General features: G+C 38.9%; 2 protein-coding genes and 1 long non-coding RNA gene across 4 annotated transcripts in view; 2 read left to right on the plus strand and 1 right to left on the minus strand.

The window, feature by feature from the left end:
• Window positions 1-389: 389 nt before the first annotated feature.
• Window positions 390-4377, plus strand: LOC117473798 (voltage-dependent anion-selective channel protein 2-like). The gene is made up of 9 exons (XM_034119688.1): window positions 390-512; window positions 1637-1708; window positions 1815-1864; window positions 2271-2423; window positions 2512-2564; window positions 2665-2892; window positions 3055-3205; window positions 3435-3492; window positions 3581-4377. The coding sequence occupies exons 2-9, from the start codon at window positions 1642-1644 to the stop codon at window positions 3670-3672; spliced, it is 852 nt and encodes a 283-aa protein (XP_033975579.1). The 5' UTR covers window positions 390-512; window positions 1637-1641; the 3' UTR covers window positions 3673-4377.
• Window positions 4378-4462: 85 nt separating this feature from the next.
• LOC117473799 (catechol O-methyltransferase domain-containing protein 1-like) lies at window positions 4463-10149 on the minus strand. Of its 2 annotated transcripts, none has more exons than XM_034119691.1 (7): window positions 10038-10149; window positions 7526-7650; window positions 7324-7429; window positions 6823-6941; window positions 6113-6167; window positions 4897-5030; window positions 4463-4809 (listed from the first exon to the last, which is right to left on the minus strand). In XM_034119691.1, the coding sequence occupies exons 2-7, from the start codon at window positions 7628-7630 to the stop codon at window positions 4657-4659; spliced, it is 672 nt and encodes a 223-aa protein (XP_033975582.1). In that variant the 5' UTR covers window positions 7631-7650; window positions 10038-10149; the 3' UTR covers window positions 4463-4656. The 2 variants fall into 2 exon arrangements, with proteins under 2 accessions (XP_033975582.1, XP_033975581.1); XM_034119690.1 differs by lacking the exon at window positions 10038-10149 and adding an exon at window positions 9584-9736.
• The window catches only part of LOC117473800, a 31727-nt gene continuing 9603 nt past the window's right edge, over window positions 5057-27180 (plus strand). The window contains exons 1-2 of the long non-coding RNA XR_004555061.1: window positions 5057-5481; window positions 11811-11949. This is a non-coding gene — a long non-coding RNA (uncharacterized LOC117473800). The remainder of the gene's footprint in view (window positions 5482-11810; window positions 11950-27180) is intronic.

The following is a 27180-nucleotide window of genomic DNA, read 5'->3' on the forward strand; positions in this document are numbered from 1 at the left end:
GGACAACAGGGTTACATAAGGTACAATTTCTCTTTTTGACAAAGACATGTTTTTCTGAAGTAGTCACTGTAATTGTTATTATTTTCTTTTTTTTCCTGGTGTAGCGATTTTTTTTTCCTTTATAGTTCAAGAAAAAAGAAAAGCAAGTAGTTCAAAAGCTAATTAGCGAATTGGTAACCATGGTGATTTAGAGGTCTTACACTTGCCGGTGTGCTGGTAAAATTACGTATGGCATGACAAATTATGTCTTTTACAGTCGACAAGAATCATGATTGCTGTTGCCAAACAATGGAATAAATACTAAATCAACTGTCCGAAAATAACGAAATCTTCTTCTCTTTTCGATTTCAGACAGGCACAAGATAAACACCAATGCGGGTCCTTCGGCTCCGAGGTCACCAGGTTGTTTGTTGCGGTGTCTCCTCCATATCGTCCTACACACACCGGCCGGTCTCTGCTGCTTTTCCCATTTCACAAGTTGATAGCAAAATCAGCGACAACAGTAATACTCGGTAAGTAATAGGCCGTATACTTACTGAGCTTCCTAATGTTGTAGTTTGTTTAAATATCGGCAACGTATTTATCAATCGTCCCATTTGCTAGCTAGAAAACGCCCCCTACCCCCCTCGTGTGTTGAAACTGCTTCAAAATACTTTAGCAGACACCAGTGTAATGTTTATTTTAATTTATATTTTAAAGAAAACGAGAACCTCAATTTCCCCTGAAAATGTATTTCGGGCAAAGTGTCAGAATCATGTTATTGCCAATGTTACTCTGAAAACAGGTGCTTTACTATTTTTAACATATTTATGCAGAATTGTATTAGTAATGGACTGGTAAATATACATTACATGGTGTTTTGCGCGGTATGCTGATACGCCTTTAGTCCTTACGTTACCGTCGTGTACCTGCTTACTGTAAGCAGACAGTTGCTAGCCACCGGCCTAACCTTGACAATGAAGAAGAGGACGTTATAATCTAAGAGTAATGGAGACGGTGGGGCAGGTGTTTGGCAGTGGCAGTGTAACTATTGAAAGTCCTTGGTAGAGTTAGTTTTAGGTTAGACTGTTGGCAGACAATCACTCTATACTCAGCAGTCAGAGGACAGTTAGCTCACATCCTAGCCATTGCTCTTCTTAACCACAGGGTTGTACTAAGGGAACATTAATACATAACCTTAGTTTGTAGGGACACAAAACCATAGACTGAATATATAAAACCAATGTTAATTTGTAATACTTTCTTGCTCATAATAGTGGATTCTATGCTAATGTTTTTTTTTATTGCTGATGTGTCATAAATTGGTTTTCATAACATAACATAAATATTGTATTAGAAGGTCAATTCCGTTTATTTCAAAAGCTTTAATATCATGGGATTTGCTGACTCCAAATCCATACTATATATTATTACTACACAGGACACTGCTGTATTTATATAAATATTGATAGGAAAAATAAGGAATAATAATTTAGAGCTATTGCCTCCTTGCAATATATTCTGTCATGTGACACAATCCGTTAACGGTTTACAGATGCAGTTCTTCTGACATTTCTATACACATGTGTTTGAATATATGAGTACATTTATGGTCCTTTTTCACCAATAACACCTGAAATGTTTCTTTTTGTGATAGGCAAAATGGCAGTTCCTCCAACATATGCAGATCTTGGAAAATCAGCAAAGGACATTTTCAATAAGGGATATGGTAAGTGAAAGCAAGATAAAAGACCATTTCATACATGTGTATTTATAGACCCTTAGAGGACAGGTCGGCCCAGTAAGTAGTTTCTCATTGTAATTTTTCTTTGCAGGTTTTGGACTGGTTAAGCTTGATGTGAAGACAAAGTCTACAAGTGGAGTGGTGAGTTTAACTGTTACTATTAATATACAATAATGCATAGCAGGTATTTTAAGCTGATTTGAGGTTATCACAGATATACCGTTATCAACGTAAATGTTGGCCTCTTAAGTATCACGAAAGTAGCGTTCAAAACTGCCAGAAATGAATTCAAGGTCATTGAGAAACATTATTTGTCTATCGGAGAGCACTGTCAAGTCCTGATTCAGTACATATTTTGGTAATGGTGAAATATTTTTAGAATAATTTTCATGTTGTGTGTTTATGTTTAAACATTAATTTCAGCTGATATTAAAATCTCTGACAATATTTGTATTTGACAATACTTTGTATTTGTACTGTTTTTACTCTCTTAAGTAGTAAATTACTGTCTGCAAGTAGGATTAATGCCCTCTTTTATTCACTTTAGGAGTTCAAAACGTCCGGCTCATCCAATGTAGACACCAGCAAGGTCACCGGAACCCTGGAAACCAAGTACAAGTGGGCTGAGTACGGGCTGACGTTCACAGAGAAGTGGACCACAGAAAACACACTTGGCACTGAGATCTGTGTTGAGGATCAGGTAAATTAAAAACTGCTATGTCGCTGATCATCCTACTAATGCAAAACCCCTGAAATGAATGAGACTGATGGACTTATCTCTTTTGTAGATCACCAAAGGACTGAAACTCACTTTTGACACTACATTTTCACCAAATACTGGGTAAGCTGTTATGTTTGTTGTAAAATCATGACGTACAATCATTGTGTAAAGAACAGCTTTTGTTCACTTCCTCACTTTTGTTTTTTAAATTATTTTACAGCAAGAAGAGCGGCAAGGTCAAGACGGCTTACAAAAGGGAATACGTTAATGTTGGTGTTGATGTGGATCTGGATTTCGCTGGACCTACCATCCATGGATCTGGAGTGGCCGGCTACGAGGGCTGGCTGGCTGGCTACCAGATGACCTTTGACTCAGCCAAATCAAAGATGACCCAGAGTAACTTTTCTGTTGGTTACAAGACCGGAGACTTCCAGCTCCACACCAATGTGTAAGTAATTTTTTACGGCAAATATTTGAACCAAGCTTAATGAATAACTTACAAATAGCTTTCATGTGTATTGATCATGAGGTTATTTGTGAGAGGAAAAGGTTTGAAAAGAATCCTGACATGCAACTGATGGTGCCATTTTCTGCTCTTTTTACCCCTCAGAAATGATGGTTCAGAGTTTGGTGGATCCATTTACCAGAAGGTTAACGACAACCTGGAGACTGCTGTGAATCTCGCCTGGACAGCAGGAAGCAACGGCACTCGCTTTGGAATTGCTGCAAAATACCAGTTAGACTCCAGTTCCTCCATATCTGTAAGTGTCGCCTTTTTATTCCCAAAGGAAGTTATTTCCCACCATTTTTGACAGCAGGGTGTCTCAGACATGTAAACAAAAAAAGAAGCTTGATAGGACATTTTGTAAATGTACATATTTTTCTTTTGTACTTTTGTTTGCTTGCATACATTTGAAGTACATCCGATATATCAAGTGCTATCTGAACACTCTTAATATTCGATAAGTGATTTTAATGCTTTCTCTCTAGGCTAAGGTGAATAATGCCAGCTTGGTGGGAATTGGATACACTCAGACCCTTCGGCCTGGTAAGGACCATCCCATTATACAATATAAAACACAATAGACCTCTTTTCAGTGAATTACAAATATCTATGCATTTCATTTTTCTGTCAGGTATGAAACTGATCCTCTCAGCACTGGTGGATGGGAAGAGCATCAATGCTGGTGGTCACAAAGTTGGTCTGGGCCTGGAGCTGGAGGCATGAGGACCTGCTCCGCCATTTTGAAGAAGAGAAATATCAGCAACAGATATTATAGAGTCGAAGCCAAAACAAAAAAGAAGCCCAGTTCTCTATCACTGTTAGAATGGAACCCTTTCCACCAGCCTCTTTTTTAATGTGGTTACACCTTACTAGTCATGTTTCAATTACATGTGTTTATCACTTACGCCTTCTGCCAATATATCCTCCATAGAGATAGGAAAATTCCTCCACTAGGTGCATTATGTTCAGGTATGGTTTCAGAAAACAAAACTTTATTTTGCTGATGTGTGATGATGTAGAATGTATATCTGAGATGTTAATTTGCACAGTAGAATACATATTTATTCAAACTCTTTCTCCTCTGTTTTATTTGCACATTTTATTTATATTTTAGTAGTGATGTTCTATCAGTTGGAAGTTTAACTCCCAACTAAATATGCTTATCAAAATCTCAGCCAATGTAGTGGCTGAGATCACTTATCTCACTTATGCTGCTGTGTGATAAGTTTGAGACCTCTGCTACCTAAAGCTGCTTTTTAGTTGCAAGACAATGCTAAATGGATTTTCTTTTCCTCAGTGTGGCTCGAGTGAAAGAATATCTGTGTGAATCTTCAACATTTCTTCCCATTTTGAGGACTGTGACACTAATCAGGAAGCTGTTTGTGTGTTGGTGTGTGTCTAACCTTTGCAATAAATTCCTGAAATCAACCTTCATTGCCTCCTGTTATTTGAAAATAATAGTGGAATATGGTATAAAGACAATTTAGTTTAACAATGAAACTACTAAAACAAGTGGCATGTAGATTATTTATTGAAATACAAACGTAATTTAACTGAAATGCTGTCTCGTAACGCAACAAATTATTAAACTATACAGATTATGAAGTAATACATGTGCCAGCTTCCACAACATGTCCCATAAAAAGGATATGCAGTGTTATAGAGGTAATGCTCACTACCTATGAATCATTGTATTCAGACATCTTTCTATAATTTTATAGCTAGTGTGAGCCCATCTCCTATGGTTAGCATACTCAGGTTGATGCGAGCATCTCGGTGCAACTTCTTGTTTAGCTTGTCGATAGCCACAGTGTCTTGGTCGTCAGGAGATGGATTCACTACCTTTCCACCCCACAACACCTGCAGAAAAAATTAATAAAACAATTTTAGAGGATTAGCGGTCTGCAAATATCCTACTCCAACTTAATGTCTTTGTGAAGGCCCTACATTGTCGATGGCGATGATGCCCCCTTTCCTCAACAGCTGCAGAGATTTTTCGTAGTAGTTCTCGTAGTTTCCTTTGTCTGCATCGATGAAGGCAAAGTCAAATGTTTCAGCCTGGCCATCTGACAACAGATCATCTGAAAGAAATAAAAGAGAACATAAATTACACTTCAGGTTATTATTATTATTATTATTAATAATATATTATCATTATAATGAAACTATATGAAAAATATTATTGCTTACTGGCCAGGCATAATAATTATTACGTATAGCCTACTGGTTACTAAAGTAAAAAATATATAATTTACAATACAAAAACTATTATAGGTAGGCTAAAGCACGATTTAGATGAATGGCACGTGACGTCACACAACGTCGACTCGAGTCGTGACGTTCACCGCGACTTCACCATTCCTTGAAAGTTTGATTCACGTGGAAAAACTTCAGAAAATAGCTTAAACAATTATAGACGTTATGTATTTCACAGATTCGGAAATAAGTCACACAAGAGATGAATGAAATGCAAAGGATAAAGAGAAGTGCATCAAACACAGAGACCTCTTTGGCATGACAATTGGAATCCAGGTGAGTGAAAACTTATATAAACCTTAGTCGTTTTATGCTATTAAATGCTACATTCAGGTAGCTAACTATGTGCTATATTTGCAGGTAACCCCAGCTGTGTTACTTAGCATTTGACTAGCTTAGATGAATATGTTAAGCCAAAACGCAGCTGCTCGCTGGACCTGATTGGTGTGCCAAATGGTAATTAAGGAAATTGATTTCAGCTGTAAAATTCTACACTTCAGATAATCACGTGACACTTACTGTCACAATTGCGAGGGAAACCATTTAAGAAACACGGTGGAATTGCATTGTGCATTTTTCACCGAAAAGTTTAGCTGCATATTTATTTATTTTATAAAAAGTGAACCTCATCTGCGTTTCTTTTTCGCTTTATTAAATTGCTCTAAACTGTCAGGGATCTTTACTGCCCCCTGTGGCGGGAACGCGAACAACAGTTGGTGGCAAGTTTTATTAAAGCAATTATTTTCGTTTTGCTATAGAAAATACTGTAATGATGAAGACTGGTTGTTTGGCAAAATAACTTTATGACCTTTTAACCCATTGTTAGCTGTCATTAATGTGAAATGCAATTCATCCTATTTGTTATATCAGACAAATTAAAGTTATTCCAATAAAAGTATCAATGTACCCAGAGTTTTCAGAGCTGGCTGTATGCGCAGATCAATTTTCTGTTCCACTCCAGCCTGGAAAAAGAACAAGGATAATTTCAAAACTGAAAGTGCAGCGGATAAATTGTCAGATGAAAGGTTATTTATGCAGTACATGAAGATATTTTTACAAGCATGATGTTTACAATAACCTATTTTTTATTTTCTGGATGAATCAAAATAAGATACAGGCAGAGGGATATGGGACTGGATACAGCTGATTGTATGTTTACATATTGTACATGAGCTTAAGTATCCCAAATGCACTAGAATACAATAATCTATATGAAGTTCAAGCATGTAAACAGATATTTCACAAAAAAGTCAAAGTCTGAAATTATTAACTGTGACCAACTTGAAAGTCATGAAATTAAATTCTGAAGGTGGTGTTGATTCAATCATTTAAAACATGATGAGTGTATGATTATTAAATGACTTGGCAGACAGGTTCAGTATTTGTCCTTTATCACACAAAAGACTGACAGATACTGAAGGAATTCTGCTTCACATGCAGATGCACAAAAGTGCGTCAAACAGTGCTGCCATCTATTACCTGTGGTGTAAGAAAATCCTCTGCACTGATCAGCACTTTGCAATATTAGGAACAATACAGCAGTATTACAAATCATATACTTTACTCTATCAAAATACAGTGCTTTGACAAATACTAAAACATAGATGTGAACAGTACCTCTTTCCAGAAGGGTTTGCCAATGTTGGTGTAGTCTTCGCTGACATCACATGCCACAATAACTCCATCATCGGGCAAAGTCAGTGCAATGCTTAGTGTGTTGTAACCTGTGTATACTCCTGCAATGAGAGGGCACTCAAATCAGCACAATGGATGACGACAGAAAGGACAAAATTAACACTTTTGGAAAAAATGCAAATTATTATATTCTGTTTCTGTACAGGCAGTGTGATTACATGAACTCAAGTTTCTTTGTTGTGGTCATGAAATGACATTTCTGCACAATATGCTTTTCTTTATGTAAACAAATTTGAATTGGTTTACAGCTAATATAAATGTAATTCTCTGCAGCAACCCAATTCCTCCTAGAAACGTGGCGTCTTGTGTGCATTAAAAGGTACTTTACTGGAGTCTGAAGATGTTAAGGATTGTTGAATATCAATTCTGAGAGATGTATTCATTACAGAGGCTATAGTGTGATGTTAAGTCTGAGGCCCTTACCAATCTCTAATGCTTTCTTGGTTTTAATAAGCTTTGCCATATTGGCCATGAACTGCGACTGCTCGCAGGCGACCATCATGATGTTCCAGGAGTGTTCCATTGTCCTCTGAAAGCAATAAGCAGTTGTGAAACATGATTTTATGATATAAGTGCTTAATTGTGACAGAACACATCCGTACTCAGTATACTGAGATGTGCTTACCAGTCTGAGTTTTTTCAGGGCTGGATGCTCTCTCATAGAGTTGTTGAGAACATACTGCATCAGTGGGTTGTCTTTTCCCTCACCGTGACTTTTGAAGATGCTCATTCTGGTAGATTTCCTTTTCCCTGAGGACAAACATGAAACAATTATAAGGATTTTAAGAGCATGATGTCATTCAACTTACCATCCAGCTTATACATCTTTCAGGAAACTGAAGTCTGGTCCACTTAATGTACAGTAGTTATTTGATTATAAGAACTCAAGAATAAAACTTGAATGATCTCAGTGGGCTAATGCAATTATTGCACCAGCAGTCACAGATCCAGATAGGGAATTGAAGACTGGAAATTGTAAAGCAATAAGTATCTTTATATTGGAGAACATACAATGACTAAGTCTAGACTAACACATTGGGGTGACGGTGTCTTTGTACCTACTCATTCAAAGGCTTTGCAGTTTAGTATTTACCATTATTATCAGGGTCATTAGGAGCTGGAAGCTGAAGCGGAAAGGGAATGATGATAAGAGGGAGACTTTGTACCGGGTATTATTTGTAGGACTCCGTAAACCCTCTACATTACACCCTGAGGTTGAACATTTGGATTACCATGATGATGCCTTCTTTCCTAGTTCCGAAACACTACATTAATGTAACTATTTGCTTGTGTTTTTCTATCCATGAACTACCCTGACAATGCACAGGATTTAACGCTTAACTGTATCATTAGTCAAGACTCGTATATAGGTCACTCATTCAAAAATCTTTAATGCATCACTTCCATTGTCGGTTATGAACACCACAGCCACATTGAAAGGTTTAGTATTAAGACCAACCAGACAAGAACTTAAAGGTCCCATGTCATGGCCATTTCTACTGATCATAATTCCATTGTTGAGGTCTACTAGAATAGATTTACATTGTTCAATGTTCCAAAATCACATTGGTTTCTCATACAGCATCTCTGTAGAGTATGTGTATTCACTCTCTGTCCTAAACGCCTTGTTGGAGCTCCTGCCCCCCCTCCCTATGAGCCCACTGTGCTCTGATGTGTGTTTGTGTTACAATGGCGTTTGTTAGCAACCAGAAAATGACACCAGTAATGACAAACAGATGAGAATGCTGCGGGGCTCGCTGCTCCGCCCTTTGAGACTCGAGGAGCCGACAGTGTGAACTGGATTACTGGTGTCGTTTCCTGGTTGCTGCGTGGGGTCTGCGAGACAGCGAGACACGGCGAAACTCAGCCTGAACTCAGCCTGAACTCAGCCTGAACTCAGCTTGAGCACACACACACGTGAGTGGAGATCCACACAGCTGCGGCTGAGAAAAGATAAGGCGGAGTGTGCCTGCGAAACTCTGCGGAGTATCGCGGATTCGCAGCTGAGAAAAGATAAGGCTGAGTGAGTGTGTGTGTGTGTGTGTGTGTGTGTGTGAGGAGCTCCACGGATTGGTCCATTTGGTCGTCGTTACGTCACTTGGTACCAGGAAGAAAAAGAAAAACTCCAACGAGGCGTTCTGGGGCAGCATAGACAGGTCTTTTCTGTGTTAGAGTTTTACTCGCTACAGGGTGTACTTTGAGGGTTTGTGACTTTGCAGACCGTTAACATGCAAAAAAAGCTACATAATACACAAGGGGACGGGTAATAACTGGAAAAGCATGACATGGGACCTTTAAGGAAAATATTCTTGCCTAATTCTTTGTATTCTCAGATTGTTTTTAAAGAGTGATTTGATTTGTTTACAATATGTCCACAACACTTAAGCTCAGATATATACTGAAAGCTCCTGCTTCCAGGCAGTTTTAAAGCAATATTATTTACTTGTATTACTTTTTGAAACTGAAACAAGCAAAATAGTAATGTGTTTCATATACGTTTTCCCTACTCTACAGATCGAAGTCTACAAAATAACACTAGATGTTCATAAAAAACACAGTGCCATCTACTGGTAACACGCCCTTACACACGCCTCACTGCTGATACTGTAGGTTACCTTGGCATAGTAGCGACGTTGTAAAGCTTTAACGTGAAGAATTAAGGCTAAAAAAAAATCTCTCTTACCAATTAAATAACCGGTGAATAAAACCACTCCCAGTGTGACAGATCCAGCCAGGGCCTCTTTGGATATATAACGAAAAGCCATCTTTTAAACCACAACTTTGATACCACACGGATAACCCAACCTGATCCCAGCTTTAGCGCTTCCGTGTTGTCTCGCGCGTTACCGTAATGCTGCGAGGGATCAGGGGCGCGTAACCGTGTGAGACTGTCTGTTGAGTTTCTATCCACATACTATCAGTCACATGTACAATGCCATCATGTGATTGCCATTGTGTTTAGTGGCGATGAGACAAGGAAAATGCAGTGTTGCTACTCCAACTAATCCGACTAAACAGAAGAAAACAAATGCATATTTAGCAAAGCCAAATGAACAAAGTGTTGATGATATAATGCATCCATGACATTTAAAAACAATCATGCAGTTGCAACCGGTTTCAACAGAAAAACAACTCACCACAAAGTTGCGTCTGAAGATGGCGGCTTGGACGTCAGAGAGTGCCCAACTGAACTGATGAATTCCTGCTGAAACGACCCTTACAAAAATCGAATCATTCATGTAGAAATGGTCATATGACCTGCTGCAGCTCTCATGATAGGACTGTAAAACCGACGCCCATTGTAATGTTGGGACTCACTGCTGCGTACTAGTGCATGTCCCTTTCTTTTGGAAATGTATATGACAATAATAATGTTATTATTTGTGTAACAGAACAATGGTAGACAACAGTTCATTGAGTGGAAGTTTTCATACCACTATGTGCACTCATTCTGTAACAAGTTCTAAAAGCCCTGCAGTGAAACTCTTGTTATTTTGTGGTAGTATGGATTGTATATATATGCAGGTACTTTAACATTTACATGAATTCACAGAAAATGGAACTGTTTGTTTTAAATATGTTATTGAAGTCCAATTTTTTTATTAATTAAATACAACACAATATAATTACTCCACAGAATGCATATAAAAGTTAAACTCAAAATATTTGGACATGTAATATAGGTGTTCGTACAGAGAGGGGCAGTGTTGTCAAGGCAATAAAGTGAATTTACAGTTAGTAATACTTACTGGATATGAAGAACATTGCATATTTGCAATATATTTGTTGATGTGCACACATTTCATTAGCCTTTAAAACAATTAAATTATGGCTTGTATGACAGTTGAACACTAAACACCTGAATTGTTTTGGTCATTTATCAGTAATTATTTAAAGAGAAAAAATCAGTATGACATGAGGTGTAAATTAGAGACCATGTGATTGGGTTACTCTCTGTGTGTGAATCTGATTTTGTTAAATAGCATTGTACTGAGGAAGGCCTAAAGTGACTAACTAATTTAATCCTGTTTTCTTCCGGTTACAATGTCAGCATTGTTTAACTGATGATATATAACCCAAAACATTCACAGTCCTGGAAATAACAACAACTGTTTGGATTTCGTCTTCATGCTACATGACTGAAAACAGATTTGATCACATCTGAAGTTTAAAGAGGATTAGCAACTTTAGATATTTTAGAAGAGCTTCTCCAACCCAATTTCTTTAAGTGCAACAATAAAACATTTGAACAGAAGCAAGTAACATTTTAAAATAGCTTCAATTTATTTTTAAATTGATATAAACATGATTCTTACTCGTAGATATACTTCTCATAAAGCATAAACGATCCAAAAACTTAAATTAAATAATAAAGAGGATTTATAAAATAAATAAAAGTCAAGTCTCAGGAAGTGCAAACCAGGCATGGCTGCAGACCTTCAACCCAAATGACAAAGCAGTATTATATTTTTACTGGACAACCAATGACGCTGTTCACTAGTGATGAATAAAACAAATGCAAAACCTTATAACTTGCAGCATAATTTCCAAATGTACATTCACCATTTTAATACAAACTCTAGGTCTAACTAGTGACGGATATAAATATATCCACTAGAGGGAGTATACGAGCATCATCAGTTTCCTATGTGCTGCATAAAAGACGATAGCATAATGCATGAATATTACTGAGAAAAACGATACCAAAACAAATGATGCCAACTCATCCAGTGTGTTAAGGCCACGGTGACAGCACGGTTTCTGTTTGATAAGGACACTGTGTAGAGATTACTATTCATTCTCAAATAGGAGAAGATTTGGACCAAGTGTTATTTTTTCTAAATGACCCCTCCTGTTCTACCTGATGGATAGCTTGAAATCTGATGCTCTCTCTTTTCCCTGACCTCCAGTTCCCAGGATGCCCTGCATGGCTGCTGCTCACTGACGGCGTCTGGACAGCAGGGGAGGACAAAGTCTTCCTCCAGGGGACTCGGACGCTTCCAGCTGGGACGCCGAGGTGTGGAGCTGGCCTCGGGGTAAGCCCCTTGTGTGAGTAAACACCATAACAATCCAGCAGAGAGACACGCTCCCTGGGTCGGGGGATTTTCTGCTATGCCAGAACAATGTCGACACTGTTGTGATGATTGAATTTTATAGGCCTGCCTGACTCGAGTCTGCTGTCTATGAGAAGAAGTGTTTTATGATGTCACATGTCGGGATGATTAATGTGCTCTGAAATGTGTAGGCCATCTTTGTATGTGTGATGAGGCAATATTCCGTTTTTATCACAGACTACAGAACACTTTATGAGTCCATTATCTTTTTCTACAGAGGACTTGTTAAGCTTAAAGTGACCAACTGTATTAAACATTCACCTGGTTAATCAATGATACATTTAATTACTTAACAAACATGCCCTACACATTTTAAATCCAGCTGAACAGTGTTTGTCAGAATTCTCTCCCAGACAATGAAATGCCATGTAAGTCATCTACTCTCCACTCTTGATTTTTGACTTTGGCAGCAGTCTTTCTCTTTGACTGACAGATGAGCAAGCGATACGACTCCATCAAAAAGTGCAGCCCGACAGCTCTCTTCAAACCAAATACTCCTTGTTCCTGGCACTATATCAATTTGACAAGATGAAAAGTGTTAGAAAAAAATATATACGTGACAATAATAGGGGCTTCACTATGAAGTAATACAAAACAAATGCCCTGTACGTGACTGTGTCACCGAGTGTGTAGTTCTTCAGTCTTCAATTTGTCTTCAATAATTTGTCTTTTATGCTGTTGCATAATAAATATCCCTTTCCACATTTGATTGAAATATGATGTATTGATTCATCTATTGATTTATATTTAAAATCAGTGGTTTAGGCCATGTGTTATTTTGTTTGCAGGAGCACTTAACATCATTCAGGATAAAAAAGATTTATGCAGATATGGGTTTTAATTTAGGTTGAATGTATACAATGACTTGCTACAACCTGTGCAGTTGCATGGATCACATGCAGGATGTTGCCATTTTTTTGCAGCCATTTTTATGTTTCGGTTTTTTTCTGGGCTCTTGCACAGGAAGAAAACTTCCTTTTTCATATTCAGATTTTTACCATTTTTAAGCAGAAATGACAAAATATCTCTAGTTTAGGCTCCTCAGATGTGGTCATTCTCTGCTTCTTCCTCTCTGCACTGCGATGAACTAAAATGGATAGAATGATGTTTATTATTTGGTTAATAATGTATAATGCAGGGCTTAATGTACACACCAAAGAACCTTTAGAAGCTAAGACCTCTGGGTAAATATGACCCTTTTATAGCCATTAAACAACATCTTTAGTCAATTATTCATCAAAGTGAAATGCTTTCTGCCATTAGCATGGGGCCTACATGCAGTTGTGATCAAGTCACTAAATATTCTTGTACTTGTGCTGTCATCACTCGAGTGTGTAAATCCTCATCACTGTGATATGCCTACATTCTGCCCTCCCATTTAGCTAATAAAAAGCATAGACCTAAATGATTCATGGCAACCATTTACATAATTCATAATTAAATCACTACTCGATGGCTTGGAATGTATTAATAGTGAAAATGCTTGTGCCGCCATCGTGATATACTAATTAATATCTTTAGTTATCATTGGCACATTGTTCACTCAGCTGGGGCCTGGTTATGGGGCAGGAATAATGCAATGCAACAACAAATTATCAGTGCATTTAAGTGGGAATGTCTCGGAGTGATGGCCACAATATGCATTTGCCTGAAGAACTTAAGGGAAGAATCTGTTTTATCAGAGTTGTCACGTTCTGGCTAATCATTTTGAACACTGTAAAGATTAAGGCTAATGCATTTCCATCCTCTCCCGCATAGTGCTGCAGGGCATTTCTAATCGTGCTGTACACTTTTCCCACAGTCCACGGAAATGTGTGCCACACATGCTCTCAAGCACACACTTCAAATCCTGTAGACAAAGAAAAACAGAAAATTAAAACGGCATTGTTGATGAAGCAAATGTGTATTTTGATACTGGTCTAAATGGTTGTAGTGCTGAAATGTTAAGCTGAGTAATTGACAGAAAATGTGATTGTTTACAATTTTGGTAGAATATTTATTGATATACATTTTTTTTTCATGCAATAACACAAAACATTTGCTGCTTCTGGTTCCTCAAATCTAGGAATTTCTTTAACTACAGTATAGCCATTTCAACAAAACGTGTCAGGAACTAGCTTTGGAGTTCATACTGCAGCAGAACAGACAACACAGCATACTAATACAACTAATTTAAAAATACAAAATAATAAACACATAGATAGAAAGCAAAAACTAAATGTACCTCAGAGGGCCAAAGGTTTATAACTCAGAGTCATTGTTTGTTTGTTTGTTTGTAGCCTTTATTTAACCAGGTTAAAAAATCCCATTGAGATCAACGATCTCTTTTTCAAGGGAGACCTGCGGTACATTAGTTACACATAAAAACAAACAGAAAACAAAAGGACATCACAACATAATTACAGGGGTATACATTAGCAACCTATTTACATTGACAGGTATCCAATAACATTTCATCCAGCCGTGCTTTAAAACGATGCAAGGGAATCAAAATGCTCAGTTTCAATATTTTTTGCATGGTGTTCCAAGCTAGAGGAGCAGCGCACATAAAAGCTTTAGAACCTAAAACAGTCCTAGCACTTGGCACATGTAATAAAAACACATCCTGGGATCTCAGGCAATAGCTACTTGCCACTCTCCGTGAGATCAAAGAGCATATATAAGTCGGTAGTTTACCCAGCATGGCTTTATATATGAATATGTACCAATGACTGAGCCTCCGAACAGTAAGTGAAGGCAGACCTGCCTTGGCATACAGGGTACAGTGATGAGTAAGTACTTTACAGTTAGTAACAAATCTCAGAGCACTGTGATAGGCGGCATCTAACCTTTCCAGGCAATGGGCAGGTGCATTCATATAGATCAAATCACCATAGTCTAGCACAGGTAAAAAGGTCACAGTGACTAGCCTTTTCCTGGCTTCAAAAGAGAAACAGGACTTGTTTCTGAAAAAGAAACCTAGTCTAACCCTCAGCTTTTTAAGCAGATTAGTGACCTGAAGTTCAAAAGTAAGACAATCATCAAGCCAGATACCAAGGTATTTATAACAGCTAACCACTTGGAGTACTTGCCCTTGCATAGTCACAATATCTAAAGCAGTCTCTGGAGTCTTTTTAGCTTTAGAAAAGAGCATTACCTTGGTTTAGAGCATTACCTTGCATTGCATCCTGTTACAACAGTAGATTGCCTGTATTAAAAAAATCCCCTAAAAACCAAAGGTTGACGTGACCTCAATAAAGACAACCCTGAAACACACGGGTCATGTTAATGAACCCGTGTCACCAATTAACCTTCCCTCTTCTCTTATGAGCTCAATGTATTTTTTATTTTCGACAGTTAATTCAGAATTGAACATCCAGTAACCCTCCCCACCAGTGGACAAACAAAAGGGTCCTCTTCACTAATGGTCCCTGAGGCTTCACCACTATCTATTGATCTGCTGTCACCCAATTTCTCTGTGACTTATGCCCTGCTTAATTCCCATTACTGTGCACACTGAAGCCTTATCAGGGAGAACAATAGCCTTGTTGTCACTGAGGGCAAAAATATGAGCAGGCCTGTGACAGTGTGAGCGTAAACCCATGACTCCAACTCCTCCAGTCCTCTCGGTGACCTCTACGCTCATGTGAGCCGGTTTGAAGCCCGGCGACAGAATACTAAACTCAGTCCGACCCGTTTGCAGATGAATCAGAAAATTGGATCTTGCTTGTTTCATAAAAACGAGCCCCCAAAATACAGAGGGCCGGCTCTTGAGCCATAAAACTGTCGTTGTGATATGTCTCTTGCAATGATGATTCTCGGTTACTGCATGCCCCCTCTCCAGCTAGCTGCTATCTCTTCCTTTCAATTATGTGTTTCTCTGCTCTTTTAGACAAAGAGTAATAAAGCTATAAATCGTGTAACCGGCAGAAGGTATGGACATTCTGTCTCTGAACTGCTGTTGAAACTGCCATAAACCACCCACAAAGTCAAAGATAAGGATTTACAGTTATTTAACATCATCCCTGTCCCCTAAATCACACTGATAAGAGAATTAAGTGATAGCTATAGGTTCTTTGTCCTCTAGCTATTGATTCTTTTAACAGAGAGGCCCTGTGCAATGTTTTTATTGAGCATCCTATTTGCTTTAAGCTTGTGAGTGGAAATTGAGCCATTTGGATTGTTTTATTGAACTCCAAATTCTGCACTCGGAATTAACGTATCTGGTAACTACGTTGAGTCTTCTTGTTTAGTTTGTGGAAATGTTTTCAAATCACAAAACATGACGTTGATGTAGAAATCTGCAGTATTGGAGTCAGAATGTTTGCCAGGGAGAGGTTCATTACCTCCTTGAGAGACCATCGAAATAAATTGTTTTTATATAAAGTTGATGACAATTTAATCTGTATGCCCATTGTTTTCTGGTATGATACAATCATAATGCTTGTCTACATTTCAGTCACAAGAACTGAATTTGCTGAATGTATAAAGCTAAATAGGAGTGATTGTTCTTTCTTGGCCTCTAGACAAAACACATGACTTGATTTACAGGAAGACATCCATCTATAATTGTAATTGGTATTAATATCAATATGCAGCAAATAATCTGCTTGTTAAAGAGGCTATTGTTTCTCCAACCCTGGAGTATATGTCGCCCCTAGCGCATAATGTCCCATTTTGAACAAAGACGTGTTTAGCTTAGCGGAAGTTAGTCACTCGTTTCAGCATGAAAACACTTGTGTCAGTGCCTCCGAGACGGAGTAGTTGCAGCCGTTCACATTTAATGATTCAATTGCTGTTTAGCTTTGGGTTCACGACCCCGAAGCTATGATAAATGTCAAGCGCAACAATATCCCGCTAACAAGACATGCCACTGCCAACCAATCATTTTGTTATTGACTGTGAAAGCACAAGGCGCGGTAATGTGACTCCAAATGTTACGTTGCAGTGTATCTAACCATGTGGGCCGGCTATTCAGTCGTGCTCATTTGGCTCAGAGCACTAGTGTCAGATTATTCTCTGAAGCGGCCAAAAGGCATTCGGGCAGATCTCAGATTGTGTGTCAATACTTTCATTAATCATCAGAGTGGAATAATTCTAATGTCTTTCTCAAATTGGCTGGTCCTATACTGTAGGTTGTTTCTAGTTGGCGAAGTAAAATTAGCATTTTTACTTTTCAGGACTATTTTCTCACTTAGTTCTCACCTACTCTAAATTGCAGAATGCATTGTACATCATGTGTCACAAGGAAGGATAAACGAGCCTATTTGTGATTTCTATTTTCCTCCTAAACAAGCCATTTTTAATAAATGTGGCTGAACAGTTGGCATCCCACTGCTTTTAAAACACATGGGTCAGGCTAATGGACTTGTGTCTCCGGACAACTTCCCCCCTCTGTTGTGAGCTAAATGTAAATTTAGCAAGGACAGTTAATTATGTAAATCATGTCCAAGTCACAGGACATCTGTGTGTATAAAAAGATTGTCTTACACTTAAATTAAGGCGGCGCAACATTTGTCTCTATTTGTTCTGTCTGTCATTAACTTACAGTACAATTTATGCTTCACAAAGAGCCTCCAACAGCTGTTCACTTGTTTTAGAAATGACGTTGTTTATAGATTATTTGTTGAAAGCTGTTAATTCTGTCATCTCCTTTCAGTGTGGCCTTGGAGTGATGTGATGACGGCAGTTAATTAATTTAATGCTGTGTATTGAAATACAATACACAGCATTGTATTAGGCGTTTGTGTCAACGCCCAATCAACATATCTTTCACACAAGAATAAAGTGGTGACATATAGGCCTAAATTGTTGATCAGGGTCATTAGTAACTGAGTTTGATTAATGAAAAGTGTGGACTGAAACTAGAGGTCAGTGCTGTGGTTAGAACCAGATTCTTTGATATTGTTCTTTTGTGTTTCGATTAAAGTTTATATGATCATCTCATCAAGATACGAATCCAGAGAAAGTCAATCAATTAAAGGAAAAATATGTTTATGTATAAAAATAATTTGAACCAATCCCAGCAATGACCGACCCTGTTCTGTGATGAGAGGTATGCATGATGGATAGAGGCATTGGGTGGGACTGTCCTGCTATGTCGATCCCAGAGAAAGCTAAAGGGCCACTCCTCTATGTATAGCCTAGTTGGGCCTTTTTTTGACCGAGGGTCATTCCATTTAGTACTTGGACCTCCCTGTTGGTCAGTCTTAGTATAGTGCCGACTGAAGAGGGAGGGGTTAAGCAGGTGCAAAGGTGGAAGCAACTACAGCTGTAATGATTAGTTGATTCAGCGATGTGTTGCTTGACAGAAAAGTAATCATCTATTTTGATAATCGATTAATAGTTAGTTATTTTTCATGCAAAAATGGCAGAAAATTCAGTTTCATATCATATTTAATTAATTTGTCTTTTAAAGGACAAAAAAAGGCATTTAAACACATAACCCTTGAATAATTGTTAGTTGCAGCCCTAGTTGGGTTCTTCCCAACTGTGTTGACATGCAGCCATTGATCATTCTGAAAAGGGTTAACTGAACAAGAGCAATTTATTTGCCTATTATCAGCTGGCCAAGCATGTTAAAGGTTTCCTGGAGATCTTTTTAAATCTTTTCAAATGCTCTCCTGTTCTGGGGTTACCACATCTCAGACCTCCACAAAATGCCCTTTGAGATGTCCGTGGCCACTGGTGGAGCTCTGCCTCATTAGTGAACTGTGGGAACAAAAGACTCAGAGCAGAGGAGTCCAACCCACATAAATACAGCGGAGCTGGAATTATGCTCAAATGTTAAACCCCCAAACAAACGGGATTGGAAACTCTCTGGGGCGTCTTCTGAACTTCGCTGCTGTCATCCATCAAGAATATTGCCATGCAAGTCTATACAGGACTTGGACAAAATGCTTCTTTAAGCATTTCTCCGGGAAGCATAAAAGTGTATTTATGGTCACCACGGGCATGTATAGAGGAAGATTGGCAAACATGAAAATCAAGTCCTCTCCTGGGTGCCATCTAGCCGTGCTCGGCTGTGTTAAATCATAGACGGAAAGAACAACAGTCTGGTGGCACAACGGTCCAGTCTGACAAAGCACTGCCTTGGGTTTTACATTCTCTCTGCAGCACGTTATTGGACTCAATGTTTTCTCTTCATACCTGTTTTCAGCTCTGTAATGAACTTCATCTGTCTTATTCTGCACATCAGTGACATGTTCCAGTTTCATGTCACCTACAGTTTAGCGTATATTACCCAATGCCAAGATTTAAGGCTGCAGGAGATCCTGTTTCTGCACTTGGCTGATGTGGGATTGATTTCTTTTTACGAATATATGAATCACTGGGGTCATTACTGAGCCAGACTCTTTCATTAAATTGAGCTATATCTCCTGCATCAACGCAGGGCCTTCTGAGAGCCCTCCACCAAGAATATACTGAACCTCCATGGGGTACAGCCACTTTGAAAACAGCAACATGTAAATTATAGCTTCATTTATCCCACAAATACAGAATATTGATCATCTGTGGAGAAAGTAGGTGACAACATACTCTTTGAGACGTTTTATAATTCAGATGTATGTGAAGGGATTGTAAATAAACCGATAAGTGGATCTGGTTGATGAATGTAGAAGCAACATGTTGTAGTTATTTGAATGAATAATATCCCAAGTGGTAAAAAATTATAAATATAACGACACAACTGTGTACTCATAAAAATGCCAGCAATGCTTTTTGAAACCCTTTTTAATTGGGTGGCTTGTAACAGATCACCGCAAGTCGCTGTCACTAGAATATTCCTCACACACACGGGCAGTATTGACTTTTCAAATAAAAAGACATTAATGTAGATAACGGCCATTTTGAATCCTCATTAGTCACCGGTAATCTAGAAACATGGGCGATATATTAGGAGCCGTGTTCGCGGCTAGTCATTAAAGGAGAAATAAAAGACAAAATAAATCCAATCTTGGAACGCCTGCGATTAATCATGTTGGCCACCACTGGCTGCCTGGCTGCTTAACACTTTTATTGAGTCATTTATGCTGGTTTCCCTGATAATCCATTTATTCTGAATAATGCCTCCCTTCATGCTCAAAGAGCTGGTTTCAGGTGATACCGCTATAAACTGTATATTTTTACTACCTTCCCCCTTGACAAACATATATTACAGCAATTAGATGTAATGGCTGACAGAAGAAAAGCAACAATTGCACATTATTCAGGGGAGCTTTTAATGAAAGTGTTAATTAAGTATATTTTCAATTATTCCTTAAGGGGATCACAAACCAAGATAGAATCATGAATAATTTACCACAGTGTCTAATTAGAACTATTTATGTAATTTTCAGAAGAAAGAGTAAAGAATAACTCAACAAGAAAAGGCTACATATGTATATGGACTTTTTCTTGTCCCTGAAATAGCACAAAAGGCGGCACATGGCATCATGTGAGACAACGGCGCGATAAGAGATGATTAAGATGTTCCAGTGTACAACACAAGAAAGGACATGATCCCTCTGTCCAGACTTCTCAAGTATCTCAGACAGCGGTGTATCTGCACTCCTAAAATGCAAACAGATTGTCAAAGGCCTAGGGTCATCCCGCCCGACCCCACTCGACCTGGCATAACCAGCGTTGTCTGCAGTGAGAAGCTGTTTAGTGTCCAGATGCACTGCAGCTTTGACAGATTTCACTCAAAGCAAATGCTGCTGACACCCACAGCTAAACTCCTTAATTAAGTATGTGATGGAGCTGTCCTGGGGTTTCATCATAATACACAACAAAGGAGAATACAACCACACAGGCAGTGTTTCTTCTCTCAAGAGTTCTTCACTGAGGAGTTACCTTCCATGTCCTTTTATACCCGAACTATGTCCCAAACATCGTACCTCTAATACAAGATTCTATATACGTATTAAAAAATTATATGATATGTCTGCAATAGATAATTTGACCCAAACTATGGAGATTAACTTTCTAATGAAATTTACTAGGAACATGTTTTTTTCATGTGTCGTTTCAAAAAGTGCATACCCCCACATATGCTGCAGGATTCCTTTATATTAGTTATGGAATAATTATAAAGTAAAATCTGCATTTGTATGTTGTAAATAATTAAGAGAGAACATAACAAGTAAGTGCAGTAATTCAACAACATTCCAACATCTGAAAATGTTGACTCCTTTTTAAAATATCAGCACTAAAAACTAATCACTTGTTCTATATGTAACAAATTGAATTCAAATTAGTTCTCTACTTTCTTAGATATACCTGAAATCTAAATAAAAAGCTAAAAAAAAGGACCATAAACTACTACCAGGATACCCCTTTCTAACATTACTCATTTAAAAAAATAATCACAGCTGCTACTTTTATAGCCAAACGTGAGTGGCCTGTTTCCGTTCACCATTAGTAGCGAGGCGGTTGTATATTTAGTAATGAGGATTTTGCGTTTTCTCAGCAGTGTCTCTGGAGACTTTCTCACACGGTCTTGGCTAACGGCCTGAAGCCTATCAAGTGTCCCACACAGCAAGTCCTAACACCTGACGACATGGTTCTGCAGGGAGTTTCTGCTGTCACAATAAATCAGGAACAGACAGGATACAGTATAATCATGTGGGTGTCCTGTTTCACTCGGCCTCCGTTGAAAGCTTCAGCAAAATCTTCCCTGCATGTTGTGGCGCACAACACAACTGCACCGTACGGCTCTACACCCACAGAGCTTGATGGTTGACTTGAGAGGAATAATCCATGGGAGATAACATACAAAGAGGCCGTTGACGGTTTATGTTGCGAGTCTTGTATTGTACACAATGATGTATTGTATTGCAGCTTCTCCCCTTTATTCTTAAACATCTCTTGGTTTTGATAGAAAATTGAATAAATGGGAGGCCTTTGATGGAAAATAAGCCTACAGGGTCTGTTTTCTATCTCAACATGTAGCTCATACCTTAGAACTGAGGCATTAAAGAAATCTTACGATGTCTGGAAACAAAGTGTATCAATCCATAACCATATGAAGCCTATACTTCAAAACCAAAGCAAATTGAGTTGCATGAACTATCAGAGCGAGAGCCATGCTATGCTCATAGCTGAGTTCCTTCCCTTCATAAAGATGAATCATAACGTCTAATTTTCACAAATTACCCAAACATTATGTAGTTCTCTCATTTCCAACGCTGTTTAATCTGTGTCTGGAGTATTGGCTGTCACTTCATGTTGCATACGCTCCTTTCACTCTGGCAGTTCATTGTCTTTTGATGGGCCATAAAAGGCACTGTTTGATGGATGATAACTCGGGGCGTCTCTCTTTGTTGTGGGATGTGACGACTGAGTGCATGTGAGATGTGAGAAGAAGACGCGGTGTGAATGGGAGATGTCATCGTTGTCGTGCGCTGATACCAAGGCCTTAAGCCCCGGCTTTGATCTCTGCAAATGATTGCAAAGCAAACACAAATAAAAGATTCCAGTGTGTTACAGTTCCCAGTGAGAAAGTTGAAGTGTTTTTACCAAGAGATCCCTCCCTGATTGGCATTTCTAAAGGGTGATATATCTGCTAATATCAAGACTGTGTTGATTTAGCGGCTGAGAAATTGGAAAGGGTGTTTCTAGGAAGGTCAAGCTAATCTGTATTCTACCTGTATGTAAAAGAGTGATTTATCAAGAGAGAGGACGGCTCATGTCATTGCCTTCTGATCTGGTCCAATAAATATTGAGAGCTCTATAGGCCTTGGACTCCCTGCCGACCCTACAACATCTGCTCAGGCACTTACACGTAATGTATTAGCTGTGAGGACAGGGCAGGTGTTTCCAGCTGGAGCCAGAGAACATGAAAAACAGATTGTGCCTCCAGTTCATGCAATTGAATTAAAATGAGTCACCACCATCTTTTCTCATAAAATAACATCACAAACAATGTTCTGGCATGGACAGGTGGGAATATTTCATAGGTCTGCTGGTGGCAAGAAAGTGAAACTATAATTGATTGCAACTCGCATAAGGAAACTATTGTTGGTACAGATTCCTGAGATAAATATGTATAAATCACCGCTATTAAAAACAAAGGGCTTTCCATTATACTGCAGCCTTTAGCTGCCAGCACTCCGTGTCCAAAAGGCTCTTTGGGATTTTACTTTGATGTTTACTTAACCATCTGAGCATACTGTGCTTCATGGCCTTACATTATAGATTACAAAAGGGATAGCTGAAGTGTCTGATCACGCTTGTAGTTAAGATCATGAGCAAACATTTACCTTTAAGCTCTACCTATTAGGAATTAAATCTATTTGAAATCTAACTCATTAAGAGAATCCCCAGGAGGCATTGGGCGTTGCAACCAAACTTGCAACTCCCTTGATAAATATGTGCTATTATGTGAGATACGCTGATTTCTTTATTGGTACTGAAGTGGGTGTTAGTTTATTTCTCCTGAGAAAACGTGTGATCTTTTAGCAGTCAGTATAAATGTTTTATGATAGAGTAAAAGAATGGTGTAACAATGACAACATTCAATCATTTGTTTTATAAATGTGCCAGTTCACCTAAAATATAAAAACATCATATTGCCATATTGACCTTTATTAGACTCATAGATAACCTAACAAAACCAAACACACAGAAATACTGTGTGAATATTTTGATACATCATGAATGGAGTTAATGGCCGTTTCTCAATGTCGAGTATACCGGCTGCAGAGCCACTATTTCAAGTATACTACGTCATCGAGCGGCGCCGAATGCTGGGCATTTAACATGCATTTATTAAAACAGTCCTTCGGCGCCGCTCGATGATGTAGTATACTTGAAATAGTGGCTCTGCAGCAGGTATACTCGACATTGAGAAACGGCCACAGTGTGTGTTCAGGCCAGCTGAGTATTAGACATATGGACACCAGAGATAATACTGCAATACAAAGAGATGATACTAAAAACTAATTTAGATTGTATTGTTCAAATTCACATTTGAATATATCTGCCTCTGATATATGGATATCTACGTATAGCCATGCTAGCAGCACTTTGAGACATGGCTTTGAGTTTAATGCTAACAGCAGCATGCTTGCATGCTCACAATAACAATACCAAGATATCCAAGGCATCCTTGTCAAACCCAAACCAAAACCCAAGCCTCAAGCTAGCATGGCAAAAGATGTACTTGTGCAGCTCTTTTTTCCTGAAATGGGGAACAGTTTGAAAAGGACATTTGTGATTCATTCTTGGTGGAGATCCATACACTTTTAGAAGTAATTGTGTGATAGGGCAACTTTGAACATTTTCACTTACTAATTTACCTACTCTTGACTACTGCACTTATTTAATAAATAAATAAATAAAATAAAAATAGTGTGCAGCAGTTACTACAAATCAGTTTAAAGTACAGACTACTGCACTTACTTGATTGAAAACAATCTGGCACATGTATCCCATTATTGTCTATCATTATTTAGATGCAAGTCTGGATCCTGATGCCATGGAAAAAGAAAATCTCATTTAAATATAAAGTTAATTATCTCTTGGAGCCTTGGGGGAGGTATGTGCCCCCTGACTGCTGTCTAGTTCAAGATTGGAGCTCAGAAAAGCATGAACGTAGCTAAGAAGGATTGTGGAGCTTGCACTTGTGCCACCTGTGTGGGAGTAACACTGTCTGAAACCACATTTCAGGTCTCTTGTCAGTTGAAAATGAGTAATGTGCTGCAGACTACAGCCTCAGGATAAAGTCATATCTGAAGCAGTATTTGAAGGATATCTAAAACCCAGGATACCTCAAATTGACCTCTGTCATTTCCCTCAACATCGTGTGTACTTTCTTTTAGTCTTTACTGTCTTTTTTCTCCCATATGAGCTCAGCTTTATGTTATACACAGCGATCCTCGGCCATCTGGTTTGTATTTCCTGTGAGTTTCAAGATGGTAAGAGAGTTTAAAAAAGGAGGCTCGTTTGAACTGGGGGCTAATGTAGTCAGGATGGAATCTGTCACTCAGTCTATTGCATGTTGATGACTAAGGGCAGTTTCAGCTGTAAGCAGTCCATGATTTATGGACACCGAGTGAACTCTTGTAAGCAAAAGCCAACTAGGAGTTCAGAGCAGCAACTGGGCCCTTTTTTGGCCGCGGCTCGCCTGCATTTTCTTTCCATTCATGCCAAAGTATTTCGCACGGCAATTAGCTCCATCCTCATTTGGATCTGCAGTCCCAACGGGTTAGCAAAGCCATTTATCATCCTCAGGGCTTGGAACTCTGCAGCTCCGTCTCAGGTAGTTTTTGTAAACAGTCATTGCCTCGGCTCTTTACATTTCACCAAATGAGAGGGAGATACAGTAGTTTTGAGGTTCTGCCATCCGTCCATCTGTCAGATGCTTTGCTTTTTCTCTACAGGTGTGAAGGCAAAAGGGAAATGTCATTTCACATGGCTCATTTGTCATATGGTAACTACATAGTTAGAGTGAATAGAGTGATGACAACATGGCCCCTCGCCTTTTTCGGAGGGTCTGGATTGGAATTGCAGAGAACAGGCAAGACTAAAAAGTATTCTGTACAGCACATGGCTAATGAGGAGTAAGCTCAAAAGAAAAAGAACAGGAGTTACTTTTTTCCAACATTAATGATAGTAAGACTTTTAGTGAGCAGGATTTATAGAGCCTTTAATAGCAGCCTTGACATTTAGCATATGTTTACACAGATACAGATGTAAGATATGTAACCTCGTTAGACACATTAAAGAACTATTCATGCTGAAATATGCCTTGAGTTATATTGAAACCTAAGTGTTGGCTCTGCTACAAGTATTTATATAGCTTCCAAATGCCTGTGGGGCATCATTAAAACACATATTTGAGCAGGCAGAGCCATAAACTTATGCTGGATACATTTTTGTGTTCTTAGCCGAAACATCTTCAGAGGCAGCCGGGAAAATAATCGAACTACAGTATGTGCATTCTCCTATTTTCACATATGTCCTTGGAGAGTCATTACTTCAAAAGAGCTCGCCAACCGATTCTGAATCCATCATTTGTTGAACCGATATATTGCGGTCTCTGTCGCTACTATGTCTTTATCAATCAGAATTAAGGAATTAGATTAAGCTCTTTGGTTTTCTCCTCTTTAAGTGGAGTCACACTGCAGTGCAGGCCCAGGGGTTACTGGAAGTATCAGAGGGGACTAATTGTCAAGGTTATGTCTCAGCGGATGATTGATGTGAGGCCAGGCTGTTTTTGTCAGCCTGTCAGGTGGCTGGAATGTTTAATGTTCTCATTATTGGTTGCTCTGTTGTGTATATTTCTCTGTCAGCGCTGCTGAGCCATCTGAACTGCCAGAGCACTTCAAAGGCCTGCAGGTCATCCGTCTTCCTCCTGACGCCCTGAATGTTCAGCCTCAGCTGAGTGCTGGTGATTTGTTATGACTTGAGAGCCAGCTGACAGACAGGTCTCCTATAAAAAAACATGCACCCATTTCCCTTTTGTCGTGCAGTGAAAGCATCGCTGCTCCTGTAATGGGAGGGGGGCAACTGTCACAGGAGGCTGGCACCTGACAGTTGTGTCATCTCACTAATTTGCAGACAGAATGACTTGAAGTTTTTTGTCTTCTACTTTGCTTCAGTGTGGATTTTGGTTCAGGTGTCACAGATTGTCACAGGTCACCATCTGTTGTTGAGCACCACAGGGAACAAAGCTGAAGGGGAATCACTATATTAAGGCATATTTTCATATCCATCATTAGTGCATTGCCCGTTATACACTCGGTAATGGAAACGGGTAGAGAGCATCATGGGAAGAATATCATTGCTGCAAAGCTCATGCAATGAAAAGGGAGAGTAAGACACTATAAAGACAAGAGGAAGGAAGACGGAATCCAAATCTCAATTATTTTCCCAGACCAGCGTTACAAGATTGATTGTTTTCTGCTGATCTAATTTTGGATCATACAAAAACAGTCCATTTGTCTTAAAGAAAAATGATGTGCCACATGGTGCAGATGGAATTTTTTTTTGGAAGCTGAAAAGATTAAAGAGAAACTCTGCTCCTCAGCCCTAATCACGAGCTGTAGATTACTCTGTCGATTTAACCAGATGGCAGGCTCGATTCTGCAGGCCTTCCTGTATATTAATGAACAGCAGTCTGTTATATTTGACTTAAGGTAAGTGAAATGTCCATCACCTGTAATGGTCTGCCAGCTGGCATTATGCATTTTGCACCACTTTG

Source organism: Trematomus bernacchii, unplaced genomic scaffold, assembly GCF_902827165.1.
Source record: "Trematomus bernacchii unplaced genomic scaffold, fTreBer1.1, whole genome shotgun sequence".
NCBI lineage: Eukaryota > Metazoa > Chordata > Actinopteri > Perciformes > Nototheniidae > Trematomus > Trematomus bernacchii.